This window comes from Notolepis coatsorum (assembly GCF_963971535.1).
Source record: "Notolepis coatsorum genome assembly, chromosome: 2".
In the NCBI taxonomy this organism is placed as follows: Eukaryota; Metazoa; Chordata; class Actinopteri; order Aulopiformes; family Paralepididae; genus Notolepis; species Notolepis coatsorum.
The window spans coordinates 201,921,211-201,947,590 of record NC_140166.1 but is presented as its reverse complement, the minus strand read 5'-3'; the positions used below and the strand labels follow the sequence as shown (position 1 = coordinate 201,947,590).

General features: G+C 43.7%; 2 protein-coding genes across 2 annotated transcripts in view; both read right to left on the bottom strand.

The window, feature by feature from the left end:
* vtg3 (vitellogenin 3, phosvitinless) overlaps positions 1–10,687 on the bottom strand; it is a gene marked incomplete at both ends in the record, with an annotated part of 78,598 nt that extends 67,911 nt beyond the window's left edge. Inside the window, 13 exons of the mRNA XM_084308470.1 lie at positions 43–140; positions 983–1,200; positions 2,015–2,233; positions 2,551–2,676; positions 3,337–3,502; positions 5,339–5,496; positions 5,614–5,764; positions 6,455–6,603; positions 7,339–7,497; positions 7,771–8,022; positions 10,020–10,171; positions 10,275–10,295; positions 10,648–10,687. Of these exons, the coding sequence (XP_084164596.1) occupies positions 43–140; positions 983–1,200; positions 2,015–2,233; positions 2,551–2,676; positions 3,337–3,502; positions 5,339–5,496; positions 5,614–5,764; positions 6,455–6,603; positions 7,339–7,497; positions 7,771–8,022; positions 10,020–10,171; positions 10,275–10,295; positions 10,648–10,687 (1,909 nt within the window). The remainder of the gene's footprint in view (positions 1–42; positions 141–982; positions 1,201–2,014; positions 2,234–2,550; positions 2,677–3,336; positions 3,503–5,338; positions 5,497–5,613; positions 5,765–6,454; positions 6,604–7,338; positions 7,498–7,770; positions 8,023–10,019; positions 10,172–10,274; positions 10,296–10,647) is intronic.
* A 2,275-nt stretch (positions 10,688–12,962) lies between these two features.
* The window catches only part of adgrl4 (adhesion G protein-coupled receptor L4), a 56,524-nt gene continuing 43,106 nt past the window's right edge, over positions 12,963–26,380 (bottom strand). The window contains exons 10-16 of the mRNA XM_084307989.1: positions 25,206–25,385; positions 24,289–24,492; positions 23,614–23,834; positions 16,639–16,705; positions 16,398–16,489; positions 15,724–15,892; positions 12,963–14,077 (exon numbers count right to left, since the gene is read on the bottom strand). Coding sequence (XP_084164115.1) covers positions 14,015–14,077; positions 15,724–15,892; positions 16,398–16,489; positions 16,639–16,705; positions 23,614–23,834; positions 24,289–24,492; positions 25,206–25,385 — 996 coding nt within the window. The 3' untranslated portion in view covers positions 12,963–14,014. The remainder of the gene's footprint in view (positions 14,078–15,723; positions 15,893–16,397; positions 16,490–16,638; positions 16,706–23,613; positions 23,835–24,288; positions 24,493–25,205; positions 25,386–26,380) is intronic.

The window sequence follows — 26,380 nt, the reverse complement described above, 5'->3', positions numbered from 1 at the left end:
ATAACCCATAGAGGCACCGCTGTGTAGTTGATTGAAACATACCATTGAACCAATCCAAATGCTTAGCTTTGCTGAAGCGATAGCTGAGACGTCCAAACTTAGGGGCCAGGATTTTCACAGCTACATTGCAGGCTATTGAGCTGTGGCAGACATCATCAACGTAAAATGTACAGTTTCATTGCAATGCATCAAAAGTAATAATAATACACTTCATTTGTATAGCACCTTTCATACAATAATTGCTTCAGGCATAAAATGAGCACAAAATTGCCAGACATAAAGTGGAGACATAAAATAAACATAAAATAGATAGCAGCAAAATAGACAAAGTCAAGGTAAGGCACAGAACATTAAATCACAGTTTTTCATATTAGGATCTAACATCTTAACATCTTAAGGAACACGCCAACATTTTGGGAAATTAGCTATTTCATACAGAAATAAGCATTTCATCATAAAGTATTCTGTATTTTGTTGTGACAAATAATAAACAAACTTGAAACTAGCTTATCGTCTTCTCCAGAGCGAGACAAGAAGATAGATACCAGTTTCCTCTCTGTGCGTTCAGTAGATCTGCTACCTGGCTGCACGTTAGCCTAGCTTAGCACAATGAATGGAAGCGGACATGACTGGTTAGCCTTCGGAGAGGTGTTAGTTGGATAATACCTAGGCTAACCGGTCATGTCTGCTTCCATTCATTGTGCTAAACTAGGCTAACATGCAGCCAGATAGCTTTCACACACAGAGAGGAAACTGGTATCTATCTTCTTATCTCTCTCTGGAGAAGATGGTAAGCTAATTTCCCAAAATGTTGGCCTGTTTTTTTACGGTTTGATTATCATGGATACACATCCTTTTAACTTTAGCTTTTGTGATTTATGATCACAGGGACTCGGACGAGATCATACGAGAGCTTTAAATCCCATGTGAAATGTTATGCACATTGATCGGTCGCACCCCGGTGCGTTGTCATCATACTCACAGGAAGTGATTGTCCGGAGTGCTTGATCTGGCGAAGCTTTTCAAGAGGGAGAAGGCAAAGCTCGCAACATGGTAGTCTTTCTCCTCCAGCAGGTGTGCCGTCAGAGTGGAGACTAAAGCCCGCGGGGGCTTGGAGTCGAACAGGATCATCAAGGCCAGCATGCGTATCTCAGAGGCGACGGCCTTCTGCACAAACAGGTTCAGGGCAATATCCTGGACCTGCGGGCAGAATGATAAGGGATCCTGAGGGGCGAAGGGCTTTAACTCATGCATCTACGCTTGGCGTAGCCCTGGGATATTTTATTGAATATATATATTCATTATATATAATATTCATTATTATATTATATATATATTATAATCATACAATATTCATTATTATATATATCTGTTTATATTCCATTTTATGGAATGTAAACAGAAATGTAAATGGAATGAAATGGAATGTTTCAGCTGCAGACACATGATAGCATTGCTTTGAGATTTGAACATGAATAGATATTCCAGTGCTACTACTATACATGTTTAGATTAAAATGCATTGTCATTATACAGCACAAGTACAGTACAACAAAAAGAAGTTTGGCATCCACCCAGAGTGCAAATGTAGCAGTAAAGTGCAACAGCAATATACAATGTACAGGTGGTTAAACTGGGTACAAAATATATAAATTAGTACTACTGAGTGTAGTGCTTATTAGATATATGTACAGAGTTGTATTATATAAATAGAGACAGTATGACTACTACTGACCAGCAGCGTAACTAGTAAGAGTAGGATATGTACAGATATAGATATAGTAAGGGACTATGTGCAGGTAAGTACAGACAGGTGAGGATAGGTATATGTGGCGTGAATAAATATATATATATATGGTATATACAGCATTATTGTACATGCTATCATACAGAGCTATGGGTTATGTGCAGGTGTACAAGCAAGTATAGGGTTATATGCATGATGGTTATATACATGTTAGTAATGACAAACAGACCACAGTAAAAAAGTGTTCTTCCTACAGTATGGTCCTTACACGCTGAGGGTCTCTGGCAGCTATGAGTCTCAGAGACTGCACAGCAGCACTCAGCACGCGGGGGGGCAGCTCCACAGGTGTGGCTGCCACTCCGGGGAGGAAGCGCATGATGGTCTTAATGCTGCCAGGGTGGCCAGCGTTCCCCAGAGCTTTGAGAGCGAGGACCATGTCTGCCTCATGGCGCCTATTCAAACCGTCCATGGCCATGTCCGACAGAGGCTAGAAAAGTCATTGAAAGGTTATTCACTTTTACTTCTTCACTCTTATTATTCATGTGATTTAAAGGTTAAGACATGTCTCAAGACATTACAAATTTTTTTTTATGAGGAAACTGTCACGCTTGTAAGGACTTCTTCTAATTACCCAAAATAATGATGGGTGACTTTTAAAAAACATTTTATTTTAATGTTTTATAGTTTTGAGGAAGTGACAACTGCACACAGCCTCTGAAAAACATCTCCAGTGATTTATTGCAGCTGACATTTCAGTTCAAAACCCTCATCATGGCATATATAATTACTATGTTGTACAATTACCTGAACAGCGGGCACTGGGCAAGGTGTCACATAGGCACACAGTCTGTACACCAGAGAGCCATAGGCAAGCACCACAGTGTTCCACAGATATGGGTTGGATTTACTAAAAGGAATGATGAAGAACTCCTAGAAGACCATGGGAGAGACAATATGAAGCTTATTTATTTTTGTAAACATCCTATTTATTTATTATACATGATTTTAAATCATATTTCTATCTCAATCATCTTCTGGAGACACTTATTATATAAAATGTCTACAAATGCTTGCAAATTACATCTTCAGTAAGAAGTGAACCAATGTTATTATAGTTAACTATTATTAATACTATTATTATAGTATACTATAGTATAAATAGTTAACAAAAACACAACAGACTAAAACTAAACTAAAACTCGATTTTAGTCATCTGAAATAAAAATAAAAACTAGACGGTATAAAAATGTTTTAATATACAATAAATGTTTTTTTTAGTTTTAGTCATTGTTAATATGGTAAAATGTGTCAATACAGCAAGCGTGACGAGGCATTGGTGCTTAATGTTTATTGATACTGGGATGTCAGTGAGTCAACTGCCTTCATAAAGTCAAGTGTTTGTATTAAGCAATACCTTCTGAACTTCTTCTGAACAAAAAATTATAATAATAATACTGAAACTAATAAAAAACTAAATTACTACTAAACATTTTGAAACAATAACATTTAACTGAAACTAGCTAACTATCTGAAACAAAACTGAATTGAAAACAAAAATGTAAAACTACAATGACCCTGGTGGGTACTCACTTTAGCCATCTCAACAAGCTCAGGGAGAGGTTGCAGATGCTGCAACGCCATCATGAAGGTTTGAGCAGCTTCATTGTGCGACACGTCTCCAGCCTTGAACCTGAGCGCCAGGAACTTCAGGAGCCTGGCGTCGGTGACCTCAACCACCATGTCCAAGAACCAGTGTCTGGCCCCAACAAAGGGAAAGTTAAATTGGTTTAATTAATAGTTGAAAGACATCAGTCTTACAGTGTCATCAGTCCTACAGTGTCATCAGTCCTACAGTGTCATCAGTACAGTGTCATCAGTCCTACAGTGTCATCAGTACAGTGTCATCAGTCCTACAGTGTCATCAGTCCTACAGTATCAACAGTCCTACTATCTATCTATCTATCTATCTATCTATCTATCTATCTATCTATCTATCTATCTATCTATCTATCTATCTATCTATCTATCTATCTATCTATCTATCTATCTATCTATCTATCTATCTATCTATCTATCTATCTATCTATCTATCTATCTATCTATCTATCTATCTATCTATCTATCTATCTATCTATCTATCTATCTATCTATCTATCTGTCTGTCTGTCTGTCTGTCTGTCTGTCTGTCTGTCTGTCTGTCTGTCTGTCTGTCTGTCTGTCTGTCTGTCTGTCTGTCTGTCTGTCTGTCTGTCTGTCTGTCTGTCTGTCTGTCTGTCTGTCTGTCTGTCTGTCTGTCTGTCTGTCTGTCTGTCTGTCTGTCTGTCTGTCTGTCTGTCTATCTATCTATCTATCTATCTATCTATCTATCTATCTATCTATCTATCTATCTATCTATCTATCTATCTATCTATCTATCTATACGTACCTACCTCTACCTGGTTGTTCTTTTTTGTGAAGCACTCTGTAATCTCCTTTTTTTTATTGGTCTTTTTCCCCCTCCTTTTTCCTCCGATTTTCTCCCATCCCAATGTTAGTCGTTATGCCAATTCCCAATCCCCTTCCTGGTCGCTGCGCACTTACCCCCCACAGTCGGTCTGGGAGAGTGGAGGTTATCACGTGCTTCCTCCGACACACGTCTAGCCAATCAACCGCTTCTTTTCACCTGGCAGCGCGGACTCTCACTGAGAGGGCGTAGCGTGTGGAAGGATCACACTATCCCACTTAGATCCTATCCGCGCTTAGCAGGCGCCCCGACCTGAGTCGCTGTTTACAACGACCCGGACCCACCCCGCCAGCTTCTCCCACCCTCTAATACTGCCAATTGTATTAGTGTGAACGGCCAGCCAAGCTGGTGACAACCCCGGAGCTGTGAGCTGGATTCGAACGGGCGAATCCAGCGTCTCGGGGGTTGGTGACGAACGCAATCTCCGCTACGCCACCTGACCGCCTCTCTGTAATCTTCTTAATAAAAGATGCTATACAAATACAGTTTATTTATTGTATTTATTTATTTAGAACCAATACATCAGTGTTTCTTCTGGTGAAGAAAAACACAAGGTCGGATCAATAGCTTGACTCAGTGTCCACCATCAGTAGCAAGCAAAGCAGCCCTTAGCCACCACCATGCTTTATGTGATAATGACTCATTCATCAATACTAATGTGCCAGACAAATTTCCTCCCTGAACTCAATTGGAAGATAAGCTTAGCCAATTAGCACAGCAGAATGACCCATTATCAGCACAAGGCAGGCGTAGTGACACTGAGGTGACGGTTTAAGTTATTTTGCTCGCTCCTATACGCTAGACGTCAGGTCAGTGATTAAACCAAAGCATTCCCTAGTGTGTAATAGTTCTGGAAATCACATTCTGGTTTCTAATTAAGATTGCATATCAATAGTGCTTTTCTGGCTTTTTCATCAGGGGTAGGCTACTACGGTGTCCATGATTCATTTGTTAATTACAGAAGAGAGTAGTAATCTTTTGTAGCAAGTGATACATTCTTAATTTGTATGAGGGATGATACAAAATAAACAACAAATTAGCATCCGCACCGCCCCCTCCCTTGTCACCATATGAGAAGTGAATACACACCTGTGTTCAGCGTGGCCTGCCAGCTGCTTCCACATGTCCTCCAGGCCTTCAAAGGGGATCAGCCGGAGGAGTTGATACACCTTAATGATGTCTCCACTGGTTGCGCTGTCGACCTGGTACATATTATCTGCAGCCAAACGCTTGATCAACTCAACAACCTGCGGGGAGGAATGACACGACACGGTAACGTCTTCTTTTTGTCACCACTACTGTAGAAATACGTCTCAGCTTGAAGGAAGGTCAAGTTCCCAGGGCACGTGTTTTTGGATTGTTACCTTGGTCGCGGGGTCGTCCAGGTTTTGCATTATGATGGGGATGGTGGTGAGCTCGTCGGGGAACTTGTAAACCAGGCTTCCCCTGTTCACCACCGGGCCCACGGTGGGCTTTCCAACTGTGTCGGTCACACTGAGCAGGACCATCTCCTTCCTACGGGCCAGAACAACAAGTTGCTTTTGTCCATCGTTGTAGAAATGTGACACCTACTTATACACAATGATTGCCCGCATGAAAGTAAATCTGACCCTATAGGCTCCTACTCCAATATTAGTTATGCCCATTAACCCTTTTACTACCACACTACAGACGGTTAACCCTTTCACTACCTACATAAGGTTAACCCTTTCACTACCACACTACAGAATGTTAACTTTTCACTACCACACTACAGAATGTTAACCCTTTCACTACCACACTACAGCATGCTACCTTTCACTACCACACTACATAATGTTAACCCTTTCACTACCACACTACAGAATGTTTACCTTTCACTACCACACTAGAGACGGTCTGTAGTGTGGTAGTGAAAGGGTTAACCATCTGTAGTGTGGTAGTGAAAGGGTTAACCATATGTAGTGGGGCAGTGACAGGGTTGACCATCTGTAGTGTGGCAGTGAACGGGTTAACCTTCTATAGTGTGGCAGTGAAAGGGTTAACCTTCTGTAGTGTGGTAGTGAAAGGGTAAACAGTCACCATCTTTACTTTAGGAGTACAGTATTGAGCAATGGCCCGTGCTTCATCCAAACAATCTTTTAAAACCATTATTAATATCGTGCACGGGTGCATTAAAACGATTGAGATGACCGGATGGAATGAGCAGAGATTACGTTTCCTTACATGGCTTGTATTCTGGAAGTACCACCCTTCACGTTGAACGGAGTGAAATGTTGACTCTCGAGGGCGTGGGCCTTAGTGATCACTCCTCCATCGGCGGTCGGTTTGACCGTGAAGACGTATCTCACGGCTGAAGCGGTAGATTCACCTCTCTGGATTTAAAGACAGACAGACAAAGAAGAAGAAGAACAACAACAAGGAATTATAATCTTAGAGGGAAACAGAAACTTCAGCTACCGGGTGCAAGAACCACTCTAGAATCTATGTGCATATCTGTTTGTGGAGTGAGATTATGGAATGGATTGGACGAGGAGGTTAAACTGAGTCAAATATAAACCAGTTTAAAAGAAAGTTAAATAAAGGAATATTGAAAGGTTAATGTTATATAGAATATGTATTAACTAGTCAGACTCATGTATGTCTTGTTTACTGTAGATGTCGGGGGAATGTGGGAAACAGAGCAATGTTACATGTTGTATGTATAGCAATTGATGGCCACTGGTGTGGGGAATGGAAATTCACATACTTAGCTTCTTCCATCCCCCTTTTCAAACCATTAAGTGGTGTCTGTTGTTACTGTTGTCTTTTTTCTATGTTTTATGGTGGTTATTGTACTGGTTTGTGGTTGTCTTGTATTGGTTGCATTGGTTTGAAATAAGTAAATGAAACTGAAGAAGAAGAAGAAGAAGAAGAAGAAGAAGAAGAACAACAACAACAACAACAACAACAACAACAACAACAACAACAACAACAACAACAACAACAACAACAACAACAACAACAACAACAACAACAACAGAGGTATGATGAGAAGAGGGTTAACTTCAGTTCGCTAGCTCCATTCCATGTGACTGAATCGGATCTAACCAAAAGGCGAACAAACCGACCTCTTTGGATAGATTGTCGGCGACAGCAAGAGCCATTCCCTTGAAGAGTTCCGCCTTCTTCCTGCAGTTGTCCACGTCGACCACTTGGGTGACGGCCATGTCCTTCGTCTCTGTCACCTCTATGGCATAGCTACTCTGGCACAGCCCATGGATGCCGGCCTGCAGAGGAAGTAAATGGTAAATGGTGCATTATATATAGCACTTTTATCCAAAGCGCTTTACAATTTTGTTCTTCAAAACTCACATTCACGGCAGAGGCGACCATGCAAGGTGCCAACCTGCTCATCGGGGGTAATTAGGGGTTAAGTGTCTTGCTCAAGATCCTTTCCAGTCAGTCACTGTAATTATTTCAGCTATAGTAATCATACAGTATATAAATCAACAAACTAAAACGGCGTGCATAATGGTCAGCTGTGACTTCGCTACACATACCTCCTCCAGGCTGTACACTCTCTGAGTGGTCTTGACGGTGACTTGGAGGAACCCGAGGATGCCTCTCACGATGTTGACGATGGTGTCAGAGACCTCCGCGGGGGCGTGGATGTTGCCCACGTGGCCCCTGGCGTACTCGAACATGAAGGGCTTGACCAGCTGGGCGGCCATGCGCTGGGTGAGCTTCGGGGAGGCCTTGAAGGCAGCCTTTCCGGGGAAACCGTTAAACTCCTCAAAAGTCAGGTCTGAAACCTTTGAACCGAGGGAGCAAAATTTACATGCTTGCATTATTATCTATATCGGGGTTTCTTCAAACTATGGGTCGGGACCCAAAAACGGGGTCTCCGGAGGGTTCCCCATTATGATAAGAGTACCAGGATGTTTTAATGTGACTGGGTCCCAGGGTGAGACCAATATATTCAGTTTGGGTCATGAATTAGAAATTATTAAGATCCCATAACCTGCATGTTAACCTATTGAAGAATATATTCTTTAGATATATCTGTGAAAAGGACTTACATTTAACATAAACATTAGATTAGATTAGATTAGATAAGAATACTTGTCATTATACAGCACAAGTACAGTACAACGAAAAAATAAGTTTGACATCCAACCAGAGTGCAAATGTAGCAGTGATGTGAAATAGTAATATACAATGTACAGGTGATTAAACTGGGTACAACATATACAAATTAGTATTTAGAATTAGAGTGTAGTGCTAATCAGATGTATGTACAGAGTTGTAATATTATTAATATGTACAGTAATACAGGTATAAAGACAGTATGGTATAGTAACTAGTAAGAGTAGGATATGTACAGATATAGATATAGTAAAGGACTATGTGCAGGTAAGTACAGAGAGGTGTGGATAGATATATATGCGTTGAGAATATATATATATATGTAGTATATACATCATTATTGTACAGTACATGCTATCATACAGAGCTATGGGTTATATGTAGGTATATAGAGGGATTTTATGGATAGAGGGGTTAATGTGACTGGGTCCCAGGGTGAGACAAATATATTCAGTTTGGGTCATACATTACAAATGATTAAGATCCCATAACCTACATTGAACTATTCTTTGTTTAGATGAATGACTTTATTCAAGATTCAAGATTCAAGAGTTTTATTTTTCACATACATACAAAAAATAAAATAGAATAATAAAATATAATAGATAATAAAATAGAGTAGACATGATAAAAAAGTAATCAGAATAAAATACAATGCTAAGCTTAAGAATAAAGGCAATGAGTAATATATACAATAATATACAAATATACAGATCTGTTTTTAAAGTGACCTTTTTGTAGTGTATTTGAGTGTGGGGTGTGTGAGAGAGTGTAAGTGAGGATGTGTGGTGTGTGTGTGTGTGTGTGTGTGTGTGTGTGTGTGTGTGTGTGTGTGTGTGTGTGTGTGTGTGTGTGTGTGTGTGTGTGTGTGTGTGTGTGTGTTCATGTGTGCTTGTGTGTGGAGAGATCAATGTTATTAAACATGAACATGATCCCCATTGTGATGAAGAGGAAACTGCAACTGCAACCGTGTTACTTTCAAAGGTACTGTTCTAGCAGGTACTGTCTGGTTCTAGCAGGTTGTCTTGATGCGTGTCACAGGTACTGTCTGGTTCTAGCAGGTTGTCCTGATGCGTGTCACAGGTACTGTATGGTTCTAGCAGGTTGTCCTGATGCGTGTCAAAGGTACTGTATGGTTCTAGCAGGTTGTCTTGATGCGTGTCAAAGGTACTGTATGGTTCTAGCAGGTTGTCCTGATGCGTGTCAAAGGTACTGTATGGTTCTAGCAGGTTGTCCTGATGCGTGTCAAAGGTACTGTATGGTTCTAGCAGGTTGTCTTGATGCGTGTCAAAGGTACTGAATGGTTCTAGCAGGTTGTCTTGATGCGTGTCAAAGGTACTGCATGGTTCTAGCAGGTTGTCTTGATGCGTGTCAAAGGTACTGTCTGGTTCTAGCAGGTACTGTATGGTTCTAGCAGGTTGTCTTGATGCATGTCAAAGGTACTGTATGGTTCTAGCAGGTACTGTATGGTTCTAGCAGGTACTGTATGGTTCTAGCAGGTACTGTATGGTTCTAGCAGGTTATCTTGATGTGTGTCAAAGGTACTGTATGGTTCTAGCAGGTACTGTATGGTTCTAGCAGGTACTGTGTGGTTCTAGCAGGTACTGTGTGGTTCTAGCAGGTACTGTGTGGTTCTAGCAGGTTGTCCTGATGCGTCTCTTACTTGGAGGAGGAAGGTCTCCGCGGACACACCGGTGATCTTAGCCCTGCATGTCATCCTCACTCCAGACCCTGCCAGGATCGGCTTGTCACGTCCGACATGCACCTCTCCTTCATATTTGTACTCGTAGGTTTTCCTGGGGTTCAGGCCTGGCTCTGGGACACATTACCGAGATGACATTTAATTTTTGACACGCGTCTTAATACAAATAGCATTTGATCATTTCCGTTCAACCACAAAAACTAAAAAGGTACTCACCATAACTGGTGCTTTCGCATGCTGAAATAAGAGAATAGAGTCAAATCAAAATCACACCATTTTAAAACTATTATAAGATGAATATATTGTTAAAATGTGTAAATAAAAGTGTTCTTTCAGTTAGAAACCTTGTTTTTCTAAAAAAGTCACTTTGTCACATTGTCAAAAGGTCTTAATGCATATTCATGTCAAAAGGATTGGTTTCAGGCAATTACATGCAGCTTAAAGTAGCTTACATAATGAGTTTTGAAGGGTTTCATGGACCTCTTATTAAAACCTTTCATCAAATATCACGTCATCTCAAAACAAAACAAAACAAATTGAAGTTACAATGTTTAACCGTAACAGAGAAGAGAGACAAGGGGAGACTTACTGGCCAAGGCGACAAGGCAACAGAGCAGGAGGCCCCGCATGATGACATCCAGGAGTGGGACTGCGTCACAGAGTCGTCCTTTTTATACACCGCGCTGCGATTGGAACGGGGAGACAAACACGGGCCCTTGTGGGAATATTAGGCAATAAAGTAAATACACACTGAGCGTTTTAGGGACAAAGGTATGTAGGAAGACCGCTGTGAAGACCACGCTGACCAGGGACAGTGTCACCGTGACCTGGGGACACGTCACTAAACAAATAGATGATGAAACCCTTTGGTAAAAAAAAGGCCACATATAAGCTACATAAACCACATGTCCACACAGGGTTGAATCCAATTTAATCAGGTTTATTTCTCAAGTTATCAGAAGTGCAATTATTATAGAGTAGGGATTATGCATCAATAGGCTATTGTATATGCTACCGGTTTAATGTTTTAAGCAAATTTATGATTTATTTTCAGGAATAAAATCATACTTAACTCTTACTTACTGTCTTTGTATTATTATGTACCATAATACTATGCTACTATTCTTATACTACTACTGTACCTAGCATGCTAATAATGTCTATAGTACTGTGCAACACTCAAGTTCGACACTATTTGACAATCAATTCCATTGATCCTTAGCTGTCAGAGATGCACAGTACCTCCTGGTGACATGTTGTTCACAATCTGTAAGTCACTTTGGACTAAATTGTAATTGTAATTTTTTAAATATTTTTATTCCAAAAATGGTTCTGTACAATAATGCTTATGAGAATACAATGCATGTATATATATATATAAGTATGTGTACACACACACACACTCTCTCTCTCTCTCTATGGCCTCGTCCCACCACCTCATTATTAGACTCCACCCCCGGCTCCTGTTCCCAATTTGTTTTTTAGCCTTGATAGAACCACTGTCGTTGAAAGACATGAGGGGGGCGTCATAGATCCTTGAAATTGATGCTCTTTAAGTGAGTTTTTTTTATTTTAGTAAAAAAGAAAGAAATGGAGTAAACAAACTTTCCACAGCTCTTTAATAAACACAATGGAACTCAGTGGAATATACTCAGTGGTGAAGGTTCCAAAATGTAAGTGAGGAGGAGTCAGGAGGAGGAAGCATCACACTTGCAGGTTTACTGTATAAAACTATGCCAGTCTCCCCTGGAAGCATCACGAGGACCAGGCTCTCCTCCAGGCTGGCGAATCACTCGTCACGCCCCGCTCCCCCGCCTCAGCCCCCTGAGCCCACCATGCAGTCCCAGAGGGTCACAGAGGCAGGCAGACATTTTGAATCCTGGGGTCTGGAGGGTGATGACATGAAGCAGCAATCAGACACATTTTGAGTGGCTATTCTTACTGCCGTCTTGCAGGGCTCTCACTGATTGTGCTGAAGGCGTCGGTCCCTTGTGTGATTACACTAACAGGCCCGGCCTCCTGGGCTGCATTCATCTTTCATTTCAAACCCTCTTTTACTTAGCTCCCTGCTTCCCTCGTCTTTAGTCCCAGCATCAACCAGGAGAGGGCCCCGTTCCTCACATATTTCTCTCCAGTTGGTTCATTTTTGTGCCCTACTATAATATATAATATACAGTTTGTGCCTCATGTCTCTCCCTCTCTAATTTTTCAGATTTTTACTAATTATGAAAGTACAGAATGTAAGCTTTCAAATGAAAATATATTTGAAGATATGCTTATTTGAATCTAGTTATTAAACATCAAGTCCCCAAGCAGAGAAAAGACCAATAAAGATTAGCATTTTCAACACCTTGGCAGTCAGGTACTAGGTGTGAACAGTAGTTATGTCCACCCCATAACCACTCCCCTAACCACTCCACCACTGGATTAGCTGTCATCTGTCAGTAGCCCTTTTCACACAGACTTTGCGGCATTATGGATTCTCCTTTTCCCCACAATCTGCCGGCTATGGGTTGTCCACAAGGTTGAACCTAGCAAGACGCTATAAGTGTGTGCGTTCAGACAGAATGTCGCATTCCTGAGTCGGATAGATGGAGATGCAGCGTGTTCTGAAATAGGTCTCCAAAGGTTAAGTGGAGCGAGCAAGGAATCTAGAGGATGATAGGTTTATGGGGAGTTCGATCAAATAAAGGTATGTTGACTTTTCATCTGTAGATCTGTACTGAAGTGACTTCAACTTCCAACCTCACTGAGTCCATGAGCTGTGTGGAAGTGGCCTGTGCCACTGTTTCATACACACTGGAATTGTAATAACATTCTTCGGGAAGGGAATGTGAGAGAATGCCATATTAGATATATACTGTAGATGCAATTGTTTTTTTTGTTTTACACTCAACTCAGAAGAAGCAGTAATATTTTATTAAACATTTATTTAAATAATTTACAAATCAGCTCCACACACAGTAAGAGAAAAAAAATAAAAAAGATCAAACAAGTTGCAAGAAAACAGCCCACACAAGAGGTTTGAAATGCAAATAATGCAAATATAGAATTGCAGATGAACTGAATTTACCAAAGAACATATACAAAACATTTAGTGCCTGGTGTTAAAGGGATGGTTTCGATTTTCAGACATTAAGTGGTATGAAATACAGCTAATATAGCTGATGCAATACCATTAGCTTACTCCCCGAGTCCTTTGGTCTGAGTTCTGACCCGGATCTACGTTTTTTGTTGTAGGCCTACATAGTTAAAACTTTTGCCTGCAGGTTATGATGTGGATTAAAACAAAACAACTCTGTATTGTATATTGTATATATATATGAACACTTTTGTTTACACTTGTTTACATACTTGACTCTCTATTTTATACTTATCTATTTACATTTTTTATCTAGCACACTCAGGAGCAGAACGGAAAAAAGCATTTCATATAAAAGTATTCTGTATTTTTGTATGACAACCAATAAAGAAACTTGAACTTGAACTTGGATTACTTTGCTTGCTGTCTGTCTGAAGCTTCCCTGTTTGCTTGGAACCTGGTCAGAACTCTGACCACGGGACTCGATGAGTAAGCTAATGACATTGTATCAACTATACTACTAGCATGAATTTCATACCACTTAATGTCAAACTATCCTGTTACTCTGCCAAAAACCTGTTTTTAGAACAACAACATTCCTGAATTACAAAGCAGAGGAGGCAACATTTGTATATGTCTGCTGTGCTGAAGAATCATTATAAACTGAAAAAGGTATGATAACGTGGATGCATAGAAAAGAAATACCACATATAAACCTTACTAACGCTAGGTAAAGTGTTCATTAGAAAGCCGTACTTTATTATTATTTTGGACTGCGTGTGTGATGTCTGCCACGTAGCACGAGGCACGGGTTATTGCAGAGCTGTAGATTCTATGTACAGTCGAAAGTGTTTAGCCTCCCTGTCGCTTTAGTTCATCTCAGGCATTCGAAACAGCACGGTACATTCTTGAAGAGCCGGTAATACTCCTCTTGAATCTGAAAAAACATGAGAGAAGAAAACCAGGTGGACAAATACATTATTATTTATTATTAGATTTACATATTCAGTAGTCCGTTTCAAATGGTGAAGTGGAAAGCCACCCCGTCGGATCAGGTGGAAAACAACATGCTTTTAAGACTATTTCTGTGTGCAAGTGACCACTCAGAGGAGGACTCAGAATAAACTGTTGCTGTGTGATGCTCTGCAATGACGACAATGGAATTCAACTAGGCCAACGCTCTACGGTGAATGAAGTGCAAAGAAACGTAGGTGCTCTTAGGTCTTTGGGAGAAGAAGACTGAGAAAAGATGGGATCCCAGGCACTCAAAAATATATAAGGAAAGAAAAATGTATTTCTTAAAAAGCCTTTAAGTGCCACGGCTACATAGTTAAAAAGCCAACATGTTTTGATCAAGCTGGTGTTCGTCATGGGCTTTGACGAATGCCCCTATGAAGACCAGCTTGGTCGAAACATGTTGGCTTTTTAACTATGTAGCCGTGGCACAATTAAAGGCTTTTTAAGAAATTAATTCTTCCTTCCGTGTATATTTTTGAGTGCCTGGGATCCCGTCTTTTCTCAACAATATACATCCATTTAGAAATCCTTTGGACAGTACATGTATTTTCAGGTGTAAAAGTCATTCAATCATCAATCATAACAATCATTATGAGTGTTAATGTGATACATCACCCAAGGTCTCAAACCTCTACTGTCTATTAAATTAAATTTGGAACCCCAGCAGACTCCTACTTCCATGCTGTTCCTCATACTAGCTCCAGCTTTTTTGCCACAGACTAATGCAAAGTCAGAGGGGTCAAACTCTGTCTGTATAGACTGACTGAATTGGTAACTGAAATGTCGCCATTGTCGCTTGACGCCATTGACTTTGCATTGGTTTGTGGCTAACTATCCGGAGCTAGTAATGAGGAACAGCATGGATGGTGGTGAGAAAGGACTCACAACATCATTGTTAAGTAGGAAATAAGGCTTTAGGGGTCCAAAGATCACAACTATCCCTGTGTGTGTGTGTGTGTGTGTGTGTGTGTGTGTGTGTGTGTGTGTGTGTGTGTGTGTGTGTGTGTGTGTGTGTGTGTGTGTGTGTGTGTGTGTGTGTGTGTGTGTGTGTGTGTTTCATAATAGCAAACAACCCCCGACCCTCCAAACTCATCATGCTGCTCCACTTTTAAGGTACAAGGCTGAGAGTAAAGTTCCCCTTTAAGCGTGTGTGTGTGTGTGTGTGTGTGTGTGTGTGTGTGTGTGTGTGTGTGCGTGTGTGTGTGTGTGTGTGTGTGTCTGAACGATATAGGAAATAAGTTGAGAACGATAAACGTAAGGAGCGAACGATCTTTAGATGATTGAATTTGTAAACATTGTTAATCTGAAAACATTAAAACAGACTCATGTGGTTCTGCGCCTGAAGGGTTAAATTAGTCTACTCTTCCCCATTTCCTCTTCTCTGTTGACACAGAAGCGGTGCTGTGGTTATTACTTTAACCAAACCACCATTCTGGGATAGAAGGCCTGGGCGCACGTCGATTAACACTTTGGCAATAAAAAGACAATAAGACAGAAATTAAACCAGGGTAGGGTGCGAACCAGGAAGAAATCACGAAGCACAAATAGAAAGAGTAGAACTCCGACCTTTCTGGACAGGACGCAGAGGAAGATGAAGATGAACATTCCTTGGAAGGCGTTGGTGATGGTGAAGAGATAGGCGGTCAGGGTGGTCTCGTTGAGGATGTGCAGGACTCCAAACGTCCAGGTGGCCCCCAACACGAACAGGAGGGCCAGGGCGCCGCGGGCGCAGGACCTGGTGGCCAACATTTACTCTGGGTCATTATGCAAACTCACCTCAGTACAGAATACCGGCGCGCTCCTCTACATCCCCTTTAGAAGTGGTGGGCCATCGCGGCATGAGATTACCACCGGCAGAATGGGAAGTTAACAACGCATTGTAATTAAGCTTAATTTCCCTGGGAGGCAGAGACAGGCATAGTGCCCAGAAGTGCTTAGAAGTAGTGGTGCTTTAACCGTAATTAAATTATAATACTACGACCGGCGTTAAAACAAAGACTAGGGCCAAAACAGGGATGGATGTGGAATCAACACTAAACATGATGGTAAACGGTTTTTAGAGGAAACACTTCACTGTAGGTGGATATAAAAAAAGAAAATAAAGTCTGTTTTAAATCAACAATGGACTACTTTTACTAATTTGATATAGCACGCATGCAACTAAAGACACCACAAAACCCTGGCCTAGACAATCTCCTGGGAGATATCCGACCAGACACAAAAGGTTCAAAGAATCATACCTAATGTTTTGGTAGTGGCTGATTTCAGGCTTCTTCACAGCAGTATGTCGGTACACTTTGTAGATGATCACTATGAATGCCAGGAGATTAACCTGAGTGATGAGAGACCAAAACACAACAAAGATACAATTAATAATTTGAAGCAAACCATTTCTAATCAGGGTGTGTGTGTGTGTGTGTGTGTGTGTGTGTGTGTGTGTGTGTGTGTGTGTGTGTGTGTATGGGGGGGCTCTGATCTTACCAGAATAATCAAACACGCAGGCCCAATGAAACTCCAAATGAAGTTGTTTTCTGTGCTCAGCCAACACCTATAACACAAAGGGTTATTTTACAGCATGTGTAACTGAGGGGTACAATTCCCTGACTGTATTAATCAAGTACTGATATCATTGAATCACTACCGACTTGTACATTGCTGGCCAACACCGTACAAAGGTATTCTAGATGACGACACTCGCACAATAACAGGTTTTCCACTCAAAATACTCGTTTACAATATTTATTACACAAAGGGGAATATTAGATTACATTACTTTGTCACTTTAGATGCGCTTATAAGGCAAATAGAATGTGCATAGGTAATCAATAGTAAATATTAAGGATGATCTCTATGGTGCTCTGGGAAAGGGTGTACTACCGGTTGTAAGCCAGCAGAGGGGGCCAAAGCTCTATGCAAGTCAATGGTTCACGGGGGCAATATCACCCCTGGAGCAGTGGGGATAGGCAACCTGGTCCCAGGATGCGCGCCGTGTAGGTGAGAGCCGTCGAGCCTCTGTTACGACAGAGACAGGCTTGAGTGATGGTCTCACGGGCAGGTGTAAATCCCACAGTAGCAGTGGGGTAGGCGGTTCTCTGTTCCAGCAGCTTGGTCAAAGCAATGAAGAAGAATAATCCTTGCCCGGAGAGTGGCACTGCCGGTGGGGTGTAAGTCCTCCGTGGTGCTGCTGCTCCGGTGTAGATATCCTCTCCGGTGCGGTAGTGCACGGCTGAACTTGACGTTACTGTACTATTAGCCCGCGGCAATAAGTGCTCTATTATAGACACACAATTACCCACTTCACGTGGTCTTTGACTCGTAATGAAGGTTTACTAATGAATAGAGAACGATACGACAAACAGACGTATTTAGGATAACACAAGGCTCTATCTTGGGGCAATGCGGGCCCACTTACCACACGTAGCGTAGTGGGTAAGGCTTTACTTGGTAACTGAACCAGACTGAACTGAAGGCGAACTGAAGAGGAACTGCAAGGGGGGTTCTGTATTCTTGCGCCATATTTATATCCACGGTGGACAAATAGTGCCTATCTCATTTCTGTCGCCTCTTGGTCTCGTAGCCGTGGGCGAAAGGCGGGCATGTTCAGACATATCTCATCGGTACCTTTCAAGTCAGCTCGAGGGGGCAAGGCTTTACTCGGTACCTGGCGCCATGGGATCGCTTCCAATAGAGGAATGAATATTATGGTCTGTCCTGCTAGACTAAAGGGATATTCCGTGCATATTGTACAAGGAATATACAGGGGATATCAAACGATATACAAATATTATCCATGGGATCTCAGGCAATAAATATATATATTCGGTTTAATCTGACCCTTTGTAACAGCCGCCCCCTAATTAGTCCCACCTAATTAGCTAAGCAGGGGCAGATTAACCGCACTGTCCACTACTCAATGTCTGTGAGGGGTCGGGCAGTTCACAGAGTCAGGGGGTCATGGTCGTCATTAGGCAAGTCGGGGAGCCTTGGCGACTCTATCAGCCTCGCCACGGGTCGGTTGTAGATCCGCCCTTGGCCGAGCGCTTCTGCCACTCTGACCTTTCCGTCGGCACCAGTGGTCACTTTGCTTACGCAGCCGGCCGGCCACGCAGCTCGGGGTAGTGACTGGTCTATGGTCATGACGACTGGACGGGATGAAGGGGGGCTTAGGAGGAAGCGGGCCTGAGACTGCTTTGATCTTGGCTTGGCTGTGCTTTCTCCTCCTCCGTCTGTTTCTCTTGTTCGCTCTGTACCCCGTGTGAGGAGGGGCCGGTCCCGGCCGCCCCGTCAAGGAGTCGCTTGGGGTGCTGGGTTCGAGGTCAGCTACGCCTGGAGCGCAGCTGAGGGGGGTGGAGTTCCGAACTCCCTCTGGTACCCACGGTTCTCTCACGGGCCTCTCGCTTAATGTCAATAGCCTCTGCTGTATGGGGGAGAGGCCGGTGTCTTCTTCTGTGTGTAGGCAGCTAGTGGCTGCTGTTCGGCTGAGAGATTTAGCGAGGGGGCCTTGGAGGGTCCACCCTAGGCGGGTCTCGACTGCTGCAGGACAGCCTCGGGTTCCGGTATGGACCCGGTCTATCGGGACGATGAGGTCTGCATGGTCGGAGCCTATCAACAGGGTCGGGGTCGCGCCGTCTATGAGCGGGATAGGTAGTTGACGCAGGTGCGCACACTTATCCATCAGCTGTGGGATGGGGTAGGTGTACTGTGATAGTCCTATTTCTTGGCTGGTGAAAGCATTTGTGATCTTGTACCGTCGCTCTGGCTGCCCGCTTGCTGCGATAGTGAAGGAGACATTCTCGCCCTTTATCGTCTTTAAATCTCTCCTTATTGTCCGAATCGTCATTTGGTTCTCGCTCCCCCGCAGTCCCAGCTGGGCCGCAGCGGACGCGAGCAGAAGGGTCTTCTCTGACCCGTCATCAAGGACGGCGTAAGTGTCCATGACTTTGTCCCCGTGGCTCAGGAGCACTCTGACCACTTTGAGGAGCACACGGGGGGTCCCGCTGTGCTGGTCAATGTGGAGCACTCCTGCTAGTTGGTTGTCTTGGACCTTCTGGTGGGCTACGCACCGTGCTGCGCGGTAAACGGCGCCCGCCTGGGCCGCCTGGCGCCACTGGTTCACTTGGACGGGGTTCAGTGTCTTATATTCGGCGCACTGTGCCAGCCAGTGTCCGCCGTCGCAGTAGGTACAGTAGGGAGCGGTCTGGGGGCTCTTCGGTGCTGGTGCCACCGCCTCGGCGTGGTACATGACCGCGACGGGCCCACTCTGTTGTCCTGGGTGACGCTTGTTGATGTCGTGCAGGACCTCCAGGTGGGTGCCACCGCACCTGCTGCACTTTTTCTTCAGGTGGCACTCAGCTGCTAGGTGGCTGCGCGCGCAGCGGAAGCAGCGGCGGTGGTCCTTGACCCACTGGCTCACATCCTCCGTGGTCAGCTTCTTGAATTCCTCGCACTGATGGAGCCGATGTTCTCCCTCACAGTACTGGCACTCAATCTTCCACTGGTCCTCTTTCGTCGAGGGGGTGTTGTGGTTGGAGTGCTGCGGTACTGCTTCTGCTTGGTGCATAACAGTCACCGATCTTCTTCCATCATTTATTCTCCTGGTTCCTTCTCTGGAGCCAGGGGTGCTCCGTCCGAATGTATCTAGCCGTAAGCTGCTGACTTCTCTCGCCAGGAAGTCGGCTAGATCGAGGAGGTTCGGTTCGGGGCCATTAGGGTCTCGGTGGTCTCTCTGCCGCCTAAAGCGCTCCTGTCGGGCGGGCGGTAGCTTCTCCAAGATCCTCTCTACATTTGAGTTGGCGTATAGTTCATGCCTACCCTTTTCCCTCTGCGCTCCCAGCATCCCTACCAGGGACTGCACTCTGATGGACAGGTCGTCCAGTGCTCGATTGTCTGTGGCTGGGGGTAGGCGGTCAATATGCCTTATCTCTTCTATCACGTAATCCCATATACGTCCATATCTCTGGTCCAGCGCTGCAAGGGCCGCTGTGTATGGTGTCGAAGAGGAGGCGTAGGCCAGCGCTATATTGTGCGCTCGCGGTACTTTCAGGTGCTTCAGTAATATTGCATACTTGTGGCGTTCATCAGCGACATCCACCATCATTGTCTCTGGGCACATCCGGAGCTCCGTGTACTGTGCTCGATTCTCATAGACGAAGTCTGGGATTGACGGCGTGGCGATGTATGACGCCGTGGGTGACTGATACATCGGCGAGCGTTGGGGGAGAGGCCTCCTAGGCGAGTCTCCTCTGGCGTGTCGTCTTGGGCTGGTACTTGGTGGGTACCGAAGGTCGGGTACCCAGGTGCTGTTCCTCGGGGCTGGCGGTGCGTCAAACTCACCCGTGAGTTGAGTCGGGGGTTTGTAGCGCAGGGCCTCGGGGCTGACTTCTGGGCTGTACTGGACCTCCTGGTCCTGAGTACGTCGCTGCGGGTCGGGGCTGTACTGGGCCTCCTGGGCCAGAGCACGTTGCTGCTGGTCGGCTTGACACTCCTCTTCCTCCTCATCTCCCTCTGCTAGGACCTGGAGTCGTCTGTTCAGTCTCTCGGCGTGGTCCGGTTCCGTTACCCGGTTGCTGGGTCTCGTATGGACCGGCTGGGGAGGGGGTTCGGAGACGTGGACAGGATCCTCCTGTAGGCGGGGTCCCGGGTCGCTTCGTCGGGTAGGGGAATGTGTCCTAGACCCATGTCTGGACGACCTCTGAGAGCTCCGTGCGGAGTGAGGGGGTGTCGCCATGGCAACCAGTTTGTCCATCAGCTCCGCCTGCAGCCGGTCGCGCTCTTCCTCGCGCCGGGCATGGGCTGCGTCGCGCGCTGCTTCGCGCTGGGCATTGGCGATGTCGCGCTGCGCGTTGGCACTGGCCTGGGCAGCGTCGCGCTGTGCGTTGGCGACGTCGCGCTGGGCATTGGCGCTGACATGGGCGGCGTGGAGCTGTGCATTTGCGGCGTCGGCGCGGCTTCTCTCGACGTCGCGCTGGGCATTGGCGCTGGCATGGGCGGCGTCGGCGCGGCTTCTCTCGATGTTCTCTTCTGTCTGGAGGCGTCTGGTCTCCAGTCTTATTCGGTCGTCCTCGCTCCTTTGTTGCGCCTGGAAGCGCTCTCGCTCGCCTGCATAATGTTCGCGCTCGCACGTCTGTTGCGCTTGAAGTCGATCGCGTTCGGTGGAGGCTGCCAGGGTGGCGATGAGTGCTTGCGCCAGCATCTTGTCCGCCTCGCTGGGGGAAGACGCCGTTCGGGGCGATCGGCTCCCGGCAGTACTTGTTGGAGATCCATTCTCCGGTTGCGTACCGAGGAGATCCGTCTCCTGGGTGCGCGTCTCTCTAGGGTTGTCTTCCTCCCGGGGGTGATCGGGGGCTATTTCTTCGGTATTGTCTGGGGGTAAAGTCGTGTCAGTTCCCTCCTGGTCCCCACCGTGAGCTTGGTCAGTTACTTTAGAACCCACTAGGGCCTCTGTTGGCGGGGTAGCCTGGTTGTTAAGGTCAGACATAATTTTACTTTCTACTTTTTCCGCGTTTAACTTCCCTTTAAAGCTAGGTATTGGACTGACAGAGTATGCCTCTAGGTAGGGAGGTGGCTGTCGTCTGCGCTGCGGGCGATCTAGCTTAGGAGAACCGTTTGTGGAGTGTTCGTCATCGGCCAATTCCATATTAATATTATATTAATATTACGCTAATTATTATCTCGGCTATCGAAGGACCAATTGTAACTGAGGGGTACAATTCCCTGACTGTATTAATCAAGTACTGATATCATTGAATCACTACCGACTTGTACATTGCTGGCCAACACCGTACAAAGGTATTCTAGATGACGACACTCGCACAATAACAGGTTTTCCACTCAAAATACTCGTTTACAATATTTATTACACAAAGGGGAATATTAGATTACATTACTTTGTCACTTTAGATGCGCTTATAAGGCAAATAGAATGTGCATAGGTAATCAATAGTAAATATTAAGGATGATCTCTATGGTGCTCTGGGAAAGGGTGTACTACCGGTTGTAAGCCAGCAGAGGGGGCCAAAGCTCTATGCAAGTCAATGGTTCACGGGGGCAATATCACCCCTGGAGCAGTGGGGATAGGCAACCTGGTCCCAGGATGCGCGCCGTGTAGGTGAGAGCCGTCGAGCCTCTGTTACGACAGAGACAGGCTTGAGTGATGGTCTCACGGGCAGGTGTAAATCCCACAGTAGCAGTGGGGTAGGCGGTTCTCTGTTCCAGCAGCTTGGTCAAAGCAATGAAGAAGAATAATCCTTGCCCGGAGAGTGGCACTGCCGGTGGGGTGTAAGTCCTCCGTGGTGCTGCTGCTCCGGTGTAGATATCCTCTCCGGTGCGGTAGTGCACGGCTAAACTTGACGTTACTGTACTATTAGCCCGCGGCAATAAGTGCTCTATTATAGACACACAATTACCCACTTCACGTGGTCTTTGACTCGTAATGAAGGTTTACTAATGAATAGAGAACGATACGACAAACAGACGTATTTAGGATAACACGAGGCTCTATCTTGGGGCAATGCGGGCCCACTTACCACACGTAGCGTAGTGGGTAAGGCTTTACTTGGTAACTGAACCAGACTGAACTGAAGGCGAACTGAAGAGGAACTGCAAGGGGGGTTCTGTATTCTTGCGCCATATTTATATCCACGGTGGACAAATAGTGCCTATCTCATTTCTGTCGCCTCTTGGTCTCGTAGCCGTGGGCGAAAGGCGGGCATGTTCAGACATATCTCGTCGGTACCTTTCAAGTCAGCTCGAGGGGGCAAGGCTTTACTCGGTACCTGGCGCCATGGGATCGCTTCCAATAGAGGAATGAATATTATGGTCTGTCCTGCTAGACTAAAGGGATATTCCGTGCATATTGTACAAGGAATATACAGGGGATATCAAACGATATACAAATATTATCCATGGGATCTCAGGCAATAAATATATATATTCGGTTTAATCTGACCCTTTGTAACAGCATGTATGCAACATATTGACATACTTTAACATGTACCATCATAGACAAATAGACAGTCAAATGTCAAACTCATTGATTGATACAAAATAATTCTTATTTTATCTTATCTCATCGTATCTCGTCTTATCTCGATGTATTGTGTCTTGTCGTGCCGTGTCTTGTCTTGTCTTGTCTTGTCTTGATCTTATCTCATCTCATGTCTTACACTATTGGTATTTAGTACACTCTATGTATTGGTACCTACACTCTATTAGTACTTACACTTCCCTGACTCACTCTGACTCTTGCTTGTTGACCTGTTGTTTTGTTTCCTTGTCTATCCGTTGGTTGTTTATATTTTCAGTTTATTCTATACTTTAGCACTTCTTTGTTTCACTTTCTAGCTATGCGACTTACTGTGAAGCACTTTGGTTGACAAGTGTCATGTCTAAATGTGCTATATAAATAAATGTGATTGATTGACACTCTATTAGTACTTACACTCTATTGGTACTTACACTTTATTGGTGCCGTAATACTTGGAGCCCAGTGTAGCTGAGATGGCCACCACCACCGCTGGGCTGCCGTAGCCGAAGATATAGAAGTTACGGTGCAGGAAGCCCTTGTTGTAGATGACGCCCACTACTATCAGGTACAGGTGGATCCCCTCGATGCACATCCAGGCAAAGGCTGCCAGGAAGAAGTAATGGAGCAGCCCAGCAATGATGGAGCAGAAGAGCTGAGGAGAGAGAGACAGAGAGAGAGAGAGAGAGAGAGAGAGAGAGAGAGAGAGAGAGAGAGAGAGAGAGAGAGAGAGAGAGAGAGAGAGAGAGAGAGAGAGAGAGAGAGTGAGAGTGAGAGTGAGAGTGAGAGAGTGTTTTTATCCTACCAGCAGACAATCAGACCACCTATGAAATATTGCAAGACAGGGTTATTAGCTGGCTGCATAACGCATGTACACATGAAAACATACCAACACACCCCCACACACACACACACACACACACACACACACACACACACACACACACACACACACACACACACACACACACACACACACACACACACACACACACACACACACACACACACACACACACACACACACACACACACAGATTGTGTGTGATTTGCAATGCTCCAGGGAGCTTGGAGCCTGAAGTGCGGCTGTGGGCAGCGTGGGCACTTACTTTATGGGTGTTCATATTGATCCCCACCAGGAAGATGAACTCGGCCATGAACAGACTGCAGCACAGGTTCTTGTGGATGGTGGTCCTGGTGCTCTGGATCTCGCTGAAGAACCAGAAGGTGAAGATGCACATGGACAGGCAGATAATGGAGATGATCATGCCCAGCTGGGTGATCCTGGTCAGGACGTTGGAGTGGGCCACCAGCTGATGAGACAAACAGGAAGCATGCTGGTCTTTCAAGGAACAAGCCAAGTGGATCCAAGTGGGAAAAAATGGGCATCATCGCCATCAAAAATGACTTTTGATGAAATATTATTATGACTTTTGATGAAATATTATTATGACTTTTGATGCTGTAAAGGTTTACGTGTGTACTGTTTTCCACGTAACACTCTTCTCAAACCTGTGTAAATACACACCGAATGGTACAGTAAATGGACTGCATTTATATATATAGTTCGGTACATATGTCTATACCGAACACTGTGACCTCATTTTCTTCTTCTAAATTCATGCTATATTATGTTATTATGTTATTTGATACTATCTTGTCTAGCACAGTCTCTGGAGCGTAACAGTAAGAAGCATTTTGTATGAAAGTATTCTGTACTTCTGTATGACAACTATTAAAGAACTTGAACTTGAACTTTATCCAAAGCCCTTTACAATTTTTCGGCAATTAGGGGTTAAATGTCTTGCTCAAGGACACTTCGACACCCTGCCCCCGGGAGGAGTGGGAATCAAACCTTCTGATTCACGGACGACCGCTCTACCTCCTGAGGCACTGTCGCCCACGCATCTCAGAAAGTTGATAAATGGATCATCAAGAAATCTACAATTGTCCTCATTTATTGTTGTTATTGTGTCAAAACTGTCTGCTATTGTACAACAACATCTCCTGTGGTACGTCCACTCACGCTGGCGCGTCCTGAGGACATGAGGATGGTGAAGTGCGTCAGGTGGTTACAGGAGCACGTGGTGCTGGTGCTGTTGGAGAGGACCCGCTCACAGCCGCGCAGCGCCCAGCGGCCCTGCAGGGTGTCCGCGTCGTACTCCCAGAAAGCACACTCTGTCACGTCAGCTTTCGTGTCTATGGGCTATTCGTTGGGGGGCAAAGAAAGAGAATGACGTAGTTTAGAGCGGGGCTGGTGTTTGAATTACAGCCATTACAGCAAAGATGTCTATATGTTCATATGAACCAATGCAGCTTTCATCCTAACGACGGTGGAAATTAATAATAGCCCGGCCGAAAGTGTAATTCGGCGGGTCGGAATTTAAATTTAAAAGCTTTTGCTGAATCTCTTTAGACACTAATGATTCTCGGTACAAATTGCTCATGATTGCATCATCGCTGTATATTGCATTGCTTTTCTTATAATTTTTTCCCCCTTTTTTTATTCTCACATTGGCTTTGAGCTGCATTTGCAAAAAAAAACATAAATGCCAAGGATTACAATGTAAATATACGTAGGTCTATTATAGTTTACTGTTGATAATATTATTACAAAATAATCCTTTTCTTTACCATACTATAATAACAATATTAATAATAATATCTTCAAGAAAATCCTTTCCTTTACCATACTATAATAACAATAATAATAATAATAATAATAATAATAATAATAATAATAATAATAATAATAATAATAATAATAATAATAATAATAATAATAATAATAATAATAATAATATCTTCAAGAAACTCATTTTATTTACCATACTATAATAACAATATTAATAATAATAATAATAATAATAATAATAATAATAATAATAATAATAATAATAATAATAATAATAATAATAATAATAATAATAATAATAATAATAATATTATTAATAATAATAATAATAATAATAATAATAATAATAATAATAATAATAATAATATCTTCAAGAAAATCCTTTTCTTTACCATACTATAATAATAAAAATAATACTATCAATATCATCAAGAAAATCCTTTCCTTTACCATACTATAATAATAATAATAATAATAATAATAATAATAATAATAATAATAATAATAATAATAATAATAATAATAATAATAATAATAATAATAATAATAATAATAATAATAATAAT